Genomic DNA, 12,081 nt, shown 5'->3' on the forward strand with positions numbered 1-12,081 from the left:
CGGGGAGGGGGGGCAGTCGGTTACCGGTGCCGGTTCGTCAGGAGGGACGTTAAGGAGGTCTGGCATTGGCAATGGGCGGGGGGGTTGCTTTTTTCTTTCTTTCTTTTTTTAATGGGGCAGATATTGTGCATGTGTAACATACACAGCATCAATGTCCAAATGTTACAACCAATAGCTTCCCTGTAATCTTCTAGAAATGACCAGAATCTCTTCCTTTTGTAATGCTGGATTGTAGGGGACAAGAGGAAAAGAGATGGGTGCTGGATGTGGGGAGAGGAGAAAGGGAACAATGGTAGTGGGGATGGGGAGAAAAATGGAGCAATGCTATATGGTAGGGAGCGAGGGAGACAGAGGTAAGATCCTGGACATTCAGGGCTGACGTTGCCTGACAAAGGCGAGTAGAGAGAGTGATAGAGGACTGATGTTGTATGGCAGGGGAGAGGAGGTGCTACAGTAAGGGGAGACAGGAGAAGAATTGCTGTATGGCTGGGGGAGAGATGGAGAGGAGATGCTGTGTAGTCGGGGTGGGGATAGAGACACCTACAGAGAGGAAATGTTGAACATGGGCAATGATAGGGATTCAGAAAAGGGAGATAGCTAATAGATATGGAGAGTGAGATGTCAAATGGTCAGGAGACTCTGGCAAAAGAGTTAAGAGAAAGCAAATGAAAGTACAGACCAGATACTGGGATCGACATGATTCAAAAAATAAAATGACCAGACTACAAAGGTAGAAAAAGTAATCTTATTTTTATTTTGTGATTAAAATGTGACAGTTTTTGAAATATACATTTGCTGGAGCTGATTGAAGCTCAGGAGTACCTTGTTGAAATTTGTTTGGATTAGGGCAATGGTCGCAAACTTGCGGCCCTGGGTCCACATGCGGCCTGCTAGGTACTATTATGAGGCCCTCAGTATGTTACCATTGTTCTGGAACGTTGTCTGCTTCACTCCTGTAACCTCATGCAAGCGCTTTCCTGCATCTGTACTCGATTGTGAGGTGGAGTGAAGAGGACAATTGCGTATAGACGCAGGAAAGCATTTGCGTGAGGATATAGCAGTGAGGCGGGCAACGTTCCAGAACATAAGGTAACCATTGCAGGCAGTGCAGCTTGTGTGTGTGTACGCAATCTCGTGAACTCTCGCGAAATTCAGCACCTCTCCTGGCAGTAACTGCTTGATGTAAGATGGCGGTTGTGTCCAGTGCTGGAGGAGGTGAAAGCTGAAGGCGGTTGCAGATGTGACCACTGGACACTTAAGGCACAAGTTTTCCTGGCACAAATCGAAAAATGATTATCCCTGCTACAAAAAAGCCTAGAGGATTACACCAAAATCTTGTCTCTTGCAGTTGATACTTTACAATCTAAATCACAATTTTGCAAGAGGTAAAACTTTTTATAGTTTATAAATCTTTCCTTAATTGCTTCTGATAATTTCAGCTATACACAGCTGAAAGCAGTGCAACATGCAGAAAGTGAAAAACTATAATGAGTTTTATCTCGTGCAAACTTGTCATTTCTTTAATAAGATATTAACCATTTTTTTCTGCGGCCCTCCAAATACCTACAGATCCAAAATGTGGCCCTGCAAAGGGTTTGAGTTTGAGAGCACTGGATTAGGGAGAACTTGAAGAAGTTGGGAAACACTGATCTAGCACACAATAAATTAACATCTGTTTAAAACCTTGCTTTAGGCTTAATAATATATTTTGGGCATAAAGGCCTGGTTTTCAAAGATATTTGCTTGAAACCTTGCTTTAGACTTAATATCTTTGAAAACAGCTTCTGCTTATCATCAGTGTTACTAAGATGCAGTGTGATACAAATACACAGAAGAGATGGTGCCTGTGTTGTAGAACTCATTCTAGTCCAGTGGTTCTTAACCTTTCTTCTCTTACCTTACTGACAATATTTGTGTATGTTTGTGTTTGTGTGTGTTCATAGCTGAACAATGTGACAGATCTGCAACATTCCAGCTGGTGGAAGCAGTTATCATTGGGGGTAGTGGGGAAGCAGATAGAGGGACTGGTTTGGGGATTTCAAGTACATATCTCTCTGGATCTCTGCTCTCTGTAGCTTGCAGCCACAGATGATTGTTAATGGAATCACAGGCTTGCTGTCTGTGCCAGATTTTGGTGACCCACCAGGGTGTCCTCCTGTCACTGTTTGAGAACCACTGATCAGGTCAGAACAAACATAAAAACCAAAGGAGACTTTGGGAAATTGTTATTAACAAAGTGATTAAAACCAAAAAGTCTCTAATTATAATGATAAACAAGTTTCAGATTTGAAAGAAGCCTCAAAAATGCAAGTTTTAAAAACTGGATGTAAGTTTAAGCCAGAGAGGGAGTATGACATATTAGCTCAGGATGTCTGTTCCAAGATAGGCCTTGATTATGATGTCTATGGAAAAAACATAATGGGGGAAATGATTTTATTTTTAGCTTTGTTTCCATAGTCATCCAAGTGGCTCAGTGGGAAGTGTTGAATACTGGTATGTACAGAATAAGAGTTAAATTTCCTGCTTAGGATTCTGCTCCCTGGGGGGAGGGGCAGTTTGCAGCTTCTGAGGGAAGGGAGTCTTGGCCATTGCTCCAACTGCAAGGACACAAGTCTTAGTTGCCAGGCTCAGAGTCTCCTTTAGCTGAGCTCAAGCAGTAGCTGTGGTGGGTGGGTTGATTTAAATAGGAAATATAAAAAAATAAAAGGTAAGTGAAGGCTTATGGTTCTGATTAAGCTGATAGCCTAAAGGAGCAAGAGGGAACTGTTAGCCCCCCCCCAAAAAAAAAAAAACCCCTCTGCTCTTTATAGGATAAAGATGGGTTAATGAGATGTTTCCACTGGGATCTTTATTCAAAGTCGTAATATAGTTAGCATTTTATTTTGCTGAATCTTCAGAAGATTTTAAACTGATGTATGCATTTGCATTGTATATATTGCATTGTATGTACTGTGCTTGATTGTTGTGAACCGCCTAGAATTTTCGAGTATTGTGATATATAAAAATAAATTATTATTATTAATAAAGATGCCATGACAATTTTCTGTCTGTTTTCATACTGTCCAATACACTGTGTCCTTGTACTTCTCAGTACTATAAAAATAGTACAGGTATCTAGAAGCTTCTTACAATATTAACTCAAGCATGAACTAATAGGTTAGTAAAAACATAAGAGAATGATGGTCAGCAGAGCCTACTCTAAGGAAGGTGATGTGCCTCTGGTCTCTTTGCTAGTTCTGGTACTTTTCAAGATTTGGAGGAAAATATGCCTGTTTGCAAACAGTATATAAAATTCTAACCAAGCAGAGATGCAGATTGGTGTACAAGAATGAAAGGTTACTTGAAAAAAATTAATGAAGGGTTTGGAAACGCTTTTTCAATGCAAAGCATAAAAGTCTGAATTTAGAGTGCAAAATTCCATTAATCCTTTCTTCAATTATGTGAGCAAGAACTGCAACTACCAAACAGAAAAGTTACTAGTCAGTGTCAATGCTCCCTCTAAGGATTGGCCGAATGCATGCAAATGCCTTGCAACTCATACGAAAACCTCCAAACCAACCTCCAAGAGAGTCTCCTTTTCAGCTCCCTTCAGAAGACTCTCCTTCACTAAGAGCTCTCAGCCCTCCTCCAGCTCAATGCAATTGAAAAAAATACCTCTGCAGGAGAGGAGCCAAAAGTTCTAATCAAAGTATTTCCTGATTCCGAAAAAGATCGGAGGTCTCTGAACAATGCTAGACTTCCATACTCTCAAGAAATACTTGGTGAAGGAAATGTTTCGCATGGTGTCTCTAGAAAACCTGTTGCGCCTATTGGAGAAAAATGATTGGCTTTCCTCTCTAAGTCTCAACAGAAAATATCTCCGATTTTGAGTGGGTTCTCACCACTTTCAGTACAGAGTCCTGCCCTTCAGCCTAACTTCAGCACTGAGAGTGTTCATTAAATGCCTGGTAGTAGTAGTAGCTCCAACCCTATGCTCATAGGGTTTTCACGTGGTTCCATATCAAGGCGATTGGTTGATCAAGGCCTCATTGCAACAAGCTCAGCATGCCATTAACTCGACAGTTCGTCTGTTGCAACCGCTTGAGTTTGCAGTGAACTAACAGACATCATTTGAGAGGGCTACAAGCTCGAATTCTTTCATCCTCTATAGAACCTATTTGTGGATTCTTCAGGCGGTGAACTGTAAATCGGCTCTTAGATATTCTAACCATAGAACCCGTACTGCCCAAAGAATCAGGCTTGGGCATATACTCTATATACTTTAGTGTACCTAAGATAGACTCAGATGATTGGAGGCTGATCCCTGATCTGATGTCAGTTAATGCAGCACTGAAAGTGTGCCAGTTCCGGAGGAGGCGGTGTTTCAGTCACAGCCTCAGTGGTGCCAGTGGAATTTTTGGGCCTTGCTGAATTTGACAGAGGCTTATTTGCATATTCCCATATTTCTGGCTCACAAGACATTCCTGAGGTTCCATGTCCTGGAGAGATATTTCCAGTTCACAGCTCTCCTGTTAGGTCTGGCAATGGTGCTTCACATCTTTACCAAGGTGATGGTCATTGCAGCAGCAGTGTACTTGCACAAGGCAGAGATCCAAGTGCATCCATACTTAGATAATTGGTTGATCCGAGCCCCATCCAAGGTCATTGCTGAGAAAGCAGTAATTCAAGTTGTCCAACTGCTGCAGAACCTGGGTTGGATCATCAGTTTTGTCGGGGAATTCCCTGTGCCCCTCATTTTTTATTTCTCCTCTTAGTGCTTCGATAGAAGCTGAGGAGCTGCAGCACAGCCCAGAGATACAGGAGGCGGAGCCACAAAAATTTACATGATGCCTTCTACACATCTCACGATTAGAGGTGAATAACCACTGGTTCAAGACTTGCATGTCTTTCTGCTAGAAAGAAGATTATTGAGGTAAGAACCTAGTTTTCCTATTTTTCACATCTGAAATAGCCTCAGGTTTTATTACTTATAGTTGTCATCGAGATTCATTCTATTAAGTGCACCAAGAAATCACTCTATGTTTTGAGACAAAAAATGTTGAAGATACCTAAAAATTGAATGAACTCCTAAAATATGCCAATTATCTTTTAATTATCTTCTTTATGGCAAGCATTTCATAAGAAAAAGGTAGTATATGCTTGAGTCCTTTAATAAAGTTTTACGATTCATATACAGTATTTTGCCTGTTGATAGGTATGAGTTATAGGTTCAAGATAAATTTTCTCTTGAAAACAAAGCACATTAACTTTGCTTCTTCGTTTCTTGTTTATTAAAAGACTTTCTATACCATCTTTACAGGGAAGGACAAAGTGATATACAGCCTAAAAAATAGAATAGAAAGAACGCTCTATTTATATAGGACAGAACCAGACACAACAATGAAATCATATATACCAAATTACATAAAATACTAAAATCTAAAAAGAAAATAAAGTTAAAAAAATAATTTGCTATATAGTACATAACTGACAAAAGTCAGGAAAACTAATTCACAGGAATATTATTCCACAATTGTTTAGAATCAGATTATACAGTCCTTCTCCCGAAGAGAAAAGCACATTTTGATCCCTTTCCTTTTTTTAACGAGATATCAAAAAAAGGTTTAATAAATTTGCTATAATATTGTAAGAAGCTAAAAATAGATCACAGTGGTTTACGTTAAAATAATGTAAAGAACATCCCCGATTTGAGGGATGAAATATAAATGGCCATTTAATATACTAATCCAATATGGAAACAAATCTAAAGAACTCCGGGGTGCATTCCCAAGGAAGAAAATAATCATTGATGGACTGGACCAATAATTTAATCTGAGGCCAATAAGATGATGTATAAATATGTTCTTTAGATTTCCTGACATAAAGACATACAACCAATGGGGCTGTTTTAGCTCCCATTGTGGTGAAAGAACTGACTTCCATAACAAAAAATTAAGGAGCCTTTTGCCTTTATACAGTAGCTTAGGGCTCCTTTTATCAAGCCGCGCTAGTGGGGGGTTAACGCGCATGACTTTTCATCACGCGCTAACCCCTGCGCTGGCCTAAAAACTACTGCCTGCTCAAGAGGAGGCGGTAGAGGCTAGCGTGGCCGGCGGTTTAATGCACGCTATTACGCGCATTAAACCGCTAGTGCGGCTTGATAAAAGGAGCCCTTAATCTTTAGTGGTACTTTCATGAGACTACTGCTAGGAGCTGCTGGCACCATTTTGAACCCAGTGTTAGCAAGGGGCAGAAGCAACTAGGAATTTATCTTGCTCTGACTCCACTAGGAACCAGGGAATTTTAAGGACAAGTATGTCTTTGATAAAGATGTCTTGCTTGGGTGGGCAATCAGAGGGTAAAGTGTAAAGGATATACTGTACTGCCTTTCTGAGGTACAAAGTGGTTTACATTTATTATATGCAGGTACTTTCTCTGAAACTATTGGGGCCATTGAGGCTAGGGAAGGGGGAATTTTGTTCTGAGTACTGTAAGCCAGCCCCTTTAAGAAGTGCCCAGGAGCGGCTTTGTGGGTCTATGCTTCCAAGACTGAAAAGTACCACCAGCTTTTTGTTGGCAGTATTTTTCATGGCTTGCAGGGTTCACAACAAGCTATGGGCTCCTTTTACTAAACTGCGCTAGCGGTTTTAGCACACACTAGATGCTAACGCCACCATTGAGCTGGCGTTAGTTTTTGGCGCGTAGTGTGGGGTGAGCGCACGGCAATGTAGTGCGCACTAAAAATGCTAGCACACCTTAGTAAAAGGAACCCTATGTTTTTCAGTTTACACAGTAATAAGCTGTTATGTTCATTTACATGAATCTCTCAGTACCTTATATTAAAGTGCATTATGGTAATCTGTGTGTGAGATTTCTTTTTAACTAGCATTAAGGGGGAAAATAATGCATGTTAGGGGCTCTAATGCACTTTAATAACTACTACCCTCCCCAGTAACACCCTTTCCTATATTTTTTAAAATTCAGTTGTATTATGAGGACTTCAATGTAAACCTTAGTTTTCTTCATTTAACTCATCTTGCAGAACAAGAAACAGCAAAATTATCTTGTGCCTCTACAAGCCTTTGTCCAAACTTGTGACCGTGTGCATTCTTCTCAGATTGGGGAATACAGTAATGAATTAAACTGCAGGGAAAATTTTAAGGGTACTGGAACACAAAGGCTTAAACCTAACACAGGTAAGATAATCTAATATATAGCACTGTTGCATCTTTTCTCTAGTTGGTTAACTTTTACAAGCATCTTTCTGTCGTACAAGCAAAGTGGTTTGCTTATTATAATTTTATATATATATATATATATATATATATATATATATATATATATATATATATATATATATATATATATATATATATTCTCTGTCCCTAGTGGGCTCACAATCTACGTTTTTGGACCTGAGACAATGTAGAGTTAAGTGACTTGGCAGGGTCACAAGGAGCCACAGTGAGAACTGAGCTTAGTTCCCCTTGCTCTGAGCTAACTGTGCTAATCATTAAGCTATTTCTCTATCATTTTAGTGGGAGACAACATTTAAAAGGCACACAAAATGGAAATTAATCAATTTTATTCTGTTTATGATGATAAACAGAATAAAATTGCCACCACAATTCATTTAAATATAGATGAATAGAAGAAATACCAAATAGTTCTTGCATAAATAGGCCCAGATTCACTAAAGGTACCAATTCAATAACTGTTGGCTGATTACTGACCAGTTTTGAAGCAGCGATTGATTCACTATCTTTTTTCCATGCAAACTCCCCAACTCGGTACATAGACGAAAGTGTGCGAGACAAAGACGTGCTGACAATGCCGCCCAGACAATTGCATGCAGGACGTCTGCGTGCTGGATTTAAAAGTATTTTAAAGCATTCTGAGGGGTGTGGGGGGAATCCCCCACTTTACTTAGAACTGTTGGCGCTCTCATTGGGGGAGGTTGTTGGAGAGGAATACGCCATTATAGAGGAAACAGCCTTTTTCCCTCTTTTTTTAGGGAAAAATTACAGGCGCGCCAATAGTAAAATGGGGGGGGTTCCCCCAACCCCTATCAGAGTGCTTTAAAATCCTGTTTAAATCCAGCACGCTGACATCCTGCGCGCGATTGTCTGGGTGGCATTGTCGGCATGTCTTTGTCTTGTGCGCGATTGACCCGTCACCCCCCAACTCAGTTACTCAGTGAGCAATTGAGTCGGGGCAGCCCTGACAGTAGTGACAGGAGAAGCGGCCTCGTCACTGCTATCAGCGTTTTTTTTTCTTGTTTTTTTTTTTTAAGTGGGCCCCACGGCCCCCCCCAAAGAAAAATCCAGGAGGGATGGTCAGTCCCTCCTGCCACCGATCCCCCTCCCCGTACCTCAAAAGGTTGGGAGCAGGAGAGATGCTCTGTCCCTCCTGCTCTGTAGGCCTCCTTGACGCAATGGCCTTAGGCCCCACCCCGGAGCATCATGTAATGTACAGGGAGGGGCCTAAGGCCCTGATTGGTCAGACGCCTCGGGCTCCTCCCTTGGAATGGGCCTGAGGCAACTGAGCCAATTAGGGACTTCATTAGGTGCAACCCTAAGGAAGTCCCTGATTGGCTCAGGCGCCTTAGGCACCTCCCAAGGGTGGAGCCCGAGGTACCTGAGCCATTCAGAGCCTTAAGCTCCTCCCTGTGCATCACATGATGCACTGGGGTGGGGCCTAAGGCCCAGTCGGGTGCAGGAGGCCTACAGAGCAGGAGGGATTGAGCATCCGTCCTGCTCCCAACTTTTTGAGGGATGGGGAGGGGGTCAGGGAGCGGTAGTCCGGGGTCGGCAGCAGGAGGGAGTGGGCATCCCTCCTTTTGGGGGTAGGGGGGAGATATTTGCCAGCAGGAGGGAGTTTACATCCCTCCTGCTGTTTTGGGGTTTTTATTATAAGGGAGCCAGGCTGATTGCAAGAGGGAGTGGGCTCCTGCCTTTTTCTTCGGGGGGAGGGGCATTTGTCGGGTGGGCTTTTTATTATTTTTTTTTTTGCGTGTAGTACACGTAAAATATCAGTACCATTAAAAGAAAATGTTAAAAAAACAGGCAGACCTGTCGGTAACCAAGTTACCACTAAAATATTAGAAATACCAAGCCTCATTAACTAATCCAACCTATACATAAACTCATTTAGATGATTGATAAAAATTCTATCATCAGTATATCATATATTCAATGTCATTATAACCTATTTAAACACTGGCTCTTATTTCCACAGTATGGCTCAAATTTTCCTCTACAAAAATTGCTGATATTTTCTTATTTCTTTCTAAAGTGTTTCATCACTAAAGGTGATGGGCATATCATAATATGAATATCAGATCTTAGGACCTCATATGATCTATACCATTTCAAGTCCACATCCTGTATCAGTATCATAAAAAAGCAACTCTTATCTGAGTGGGACTATCCCACAATCAACGTTGATCTATAATGTCAACTCCCGACGCCCTTTATAGAACTTCACGGTATTGCAGCATATAAGCTGTTATTATTATTATTTATATTGGATGTTTCAGTCCCAACAAATGGATCTTCCTCGGGTGATTACACAAATGTAACACAGTTACTGACAGATCTGCAGCAGTTGGGTTTTACAATAGTAAAACCTGATGCAAAATAGCCAAGCAATTGTTAGTGAATCAATTGCTTTGCTATTTTGCATGGGGTTTTACTAATTTGCATGGGTGGATTAGATCAGAGAGGAGATTGATTGGGCAGCAGTTTAATGAATTGGGTCGGGGAACGATCGCAAAACCAGTAAAACTGGTTTTGTGATCATCGGTACAGGATCAGAAGGTTTAGTGAATCTATCTCAGTCCTTTAGGAGTAGAGAGTTTCAAATTACTGGGTCTTTGCAGTGAAAAGCTTATGCCCAAAGTCATGCTAAATGAAACTGTTTTACTGTAGGAGCTAGCAATGAACCTAGGTGGTATATTCAAAACGTATTTTGTATTAAATTCCTGTCTCCTTTATATGTGTTCACAACATAGCTAAATTGTGTCATTTCTTTAAAATCTCAGCAAAATCTCTTCCTTTCTGGATCTATTACCAAAACCCTTTGTTTTACAAGTAAGCTTGGATGAAAACCACAATTTTAAAAATTATCCTCTGATCATTTGGAAAGCAGTGAAATGTTAAAGTAAGATGGGTAACTTTTTGTGTTTTGCTAAATTTTCTTTCTGTTGCGTATAAATTGTAATTAGTAGCTGGCACCACAGGCGTCGGAATTGGGGGAGGGCACAGGGGCCATGGCCTCCCCCCAAAAAAAATTGGCAGTAGGACCTTTTGTGCAGCTCACATCTCCCTGCTAGGTTCCAAGACCTCCCTCACTTCAAAAACTGTAAGGAGGGTGTTGGCGTGGCACCAGTTCTCCAGCACTGCTGGGGTCCTTCTCTGTACTGTTTTTCTGCTGCGGTCCATCCCCACTGTGAAGCAACTTCCTGTTTCTGGTTGAGTGGGACATGGCAAAGGAACTGTGCAGAGGATGCCGCGGGTCACGCAAGAGAATCACTCTCACATCGGCGATCTTGATGCTTTCAAGACCTAAATGCCCTTTTTAGGGCTACATAGTTTTATTCTACTTTTAGACACTATCCCTTTTGTTTTTTCCCTATATGTTCTCTTTCTTACTTGATAAATTGTGGTTCTACCCTTTTTCCCTTTTTTGTTTCTGTTTGTTTTTGTATTTTTTTAAAAATGTTTTTAATAATGATTATTGTTTTAAAGTTATTCCATATATGTTTTAAAAATAATGTTCACCACCTAGAAGGCCGATTGGGCAGTATATAAAATTTTTAAATAAACTTGAAACTCATTGTGGTTTTCAAGGTGAGAGGGGCTTAGGAACCGGGTGGGGAGGTTATTTGGTGGAACACAGGGGTGGAAAGGGAGGGAGGAAGAAGGGAGAGATGCTGAATGGGAGGGGCAGAAAGGAGAGGAATGGGGAGGGGGATGACACATGAATAGAAGGGAGGGGAAGGAGATAGTGGCACATAGAGAGAGGGAAAGGAGATGGTGCAAATGGATGGAGGAAAGTCAAAGAGGAGGGAAGAGATGTTGGAAGATGGTGCACATTGATGGAGGGAAGTGGAAGAGGAGGGAAGAGATGGTGCACATGGATGGAAAGGAAGGAAAAAAAGAGAGGGAATGGAGATGATGCATATAAATGGAGGGGCAGAGATAGAAAATTAGATTTGAGATGGAGGCAGAAAAATGGAAGAAAACCTGAATATGAAAATCAGTGCCAAAGATGGATGTAGTTCAGAAGATGAAGAAGGCGAGTAAAGAAACAGCAAATGCATAAGGAGGCCTTGGAAACAGAATTAAGAGCACATAGGGAACAAGATTGCCAGGTAACAAAGGTAGGAAATGTTTTTATTTTCAATTTAGTGATTGAAATGTGTCAATTTTGAAAATTTACATCTGTTGTTTTTATATTTTGAACTGTTCAGGAGGAAATGCATTTCTTTTTATTTATTTTGTGGTGTACTGTGTACAGAGTCTGGCATATTAGGGTTTCGTTTGTGTACAATAGTACTTTTGTTTGTGGGTTTGTATTTGAAAAGGCTTTGTTCTGTTTTCTGCATGTGTGACTGAGGCCAAGTATTCTGGTGGGGATGGAAGTCCAGAAACTTTGATTGGTGCCGTGGCCCCAAGTAGAAAGATTTATCCTAGGACAAGTAGGCAGAATATTCTCATATATGGGTGACATTATTCATGGAGCCCTCCATTCCTGAAACAGCAGAACCGATCCTGACAACTCTGTTCCCGAAGCAGTAGAGCTGAAAGATCACTTTGGGCAGCCACAAAACTTAGAGACTTGAAGAAAGCACAGATGTTTATTCAGCATATGTAGACCCCTGAGCCCCAAGCTGGCTTCAGAAGTCCAGAAACCAGGAAGTTAACAGAAATATTTATACATTCTTCTGGCTATACAACTGAATTCTAGAAAAAACTTTTCACGTGTTACTTTTCTTAACAATCATTGTTCCTAAGCTCACACTAGCAGGTCACTTATCTAAGCCCTGCAGTCTTTCTGTTACACGTTGTTTATGCTGAGATAGCCATAAGAAGCTAGAAT

General features: G+C 41.1%; 2 protein-coding genes across 2 annotated transcripts in view; both read left to right on the forward strand.

Annotated features, from left to right (window-relative positions):
- The window catches only part of RAD54B (RAD54 homolog B), a 184,633-nt gene that overhangs the window by 35,135 nt on the left and 137,417 nt on the right, over positions 1-12,081 (forward strand). Inside the window, exon 3 of the mRNA XM_033933705.1 lies at positions 7,022-7,175. Coding sequence (XP_033789596.1) covers positions 7,022-7,175 — 154 coding nt within the window. The remainder of the gene's footprint in view (positions 1-7,021; positions 7,176-12,081) is intronic.
- Positions 7,038-12,081, forward strand: part of FSBP (fibrinogen silencer binding protein) — a 44,809-nt gene continuing 39,765 nt past the window's right edge. Inside the window, exon 1 of the mRNA XM_033933708.1 lies at positions 7,038-7,175. The gene's annotated coding sequence lies outside the window, so the exon portion shown is untranslated. The remainder of the gene's footprint in view (positions 7,176-12,081) is intronic.

The sequence above is a fragment of the Geotrypetes seraphini genome, chromosome 2, assembly GCF_902459505.1.
Source record: "Geotrypetes seraphini chromosome 2, aGeoSer1.1, whole genome shotgun sequence".
NCBI lineage: Eukaryota > Metazoa > Chordata > Amphibia > Gymnophiona > Dermophiidae > Geotrypetes > Geotrypetes seraphini.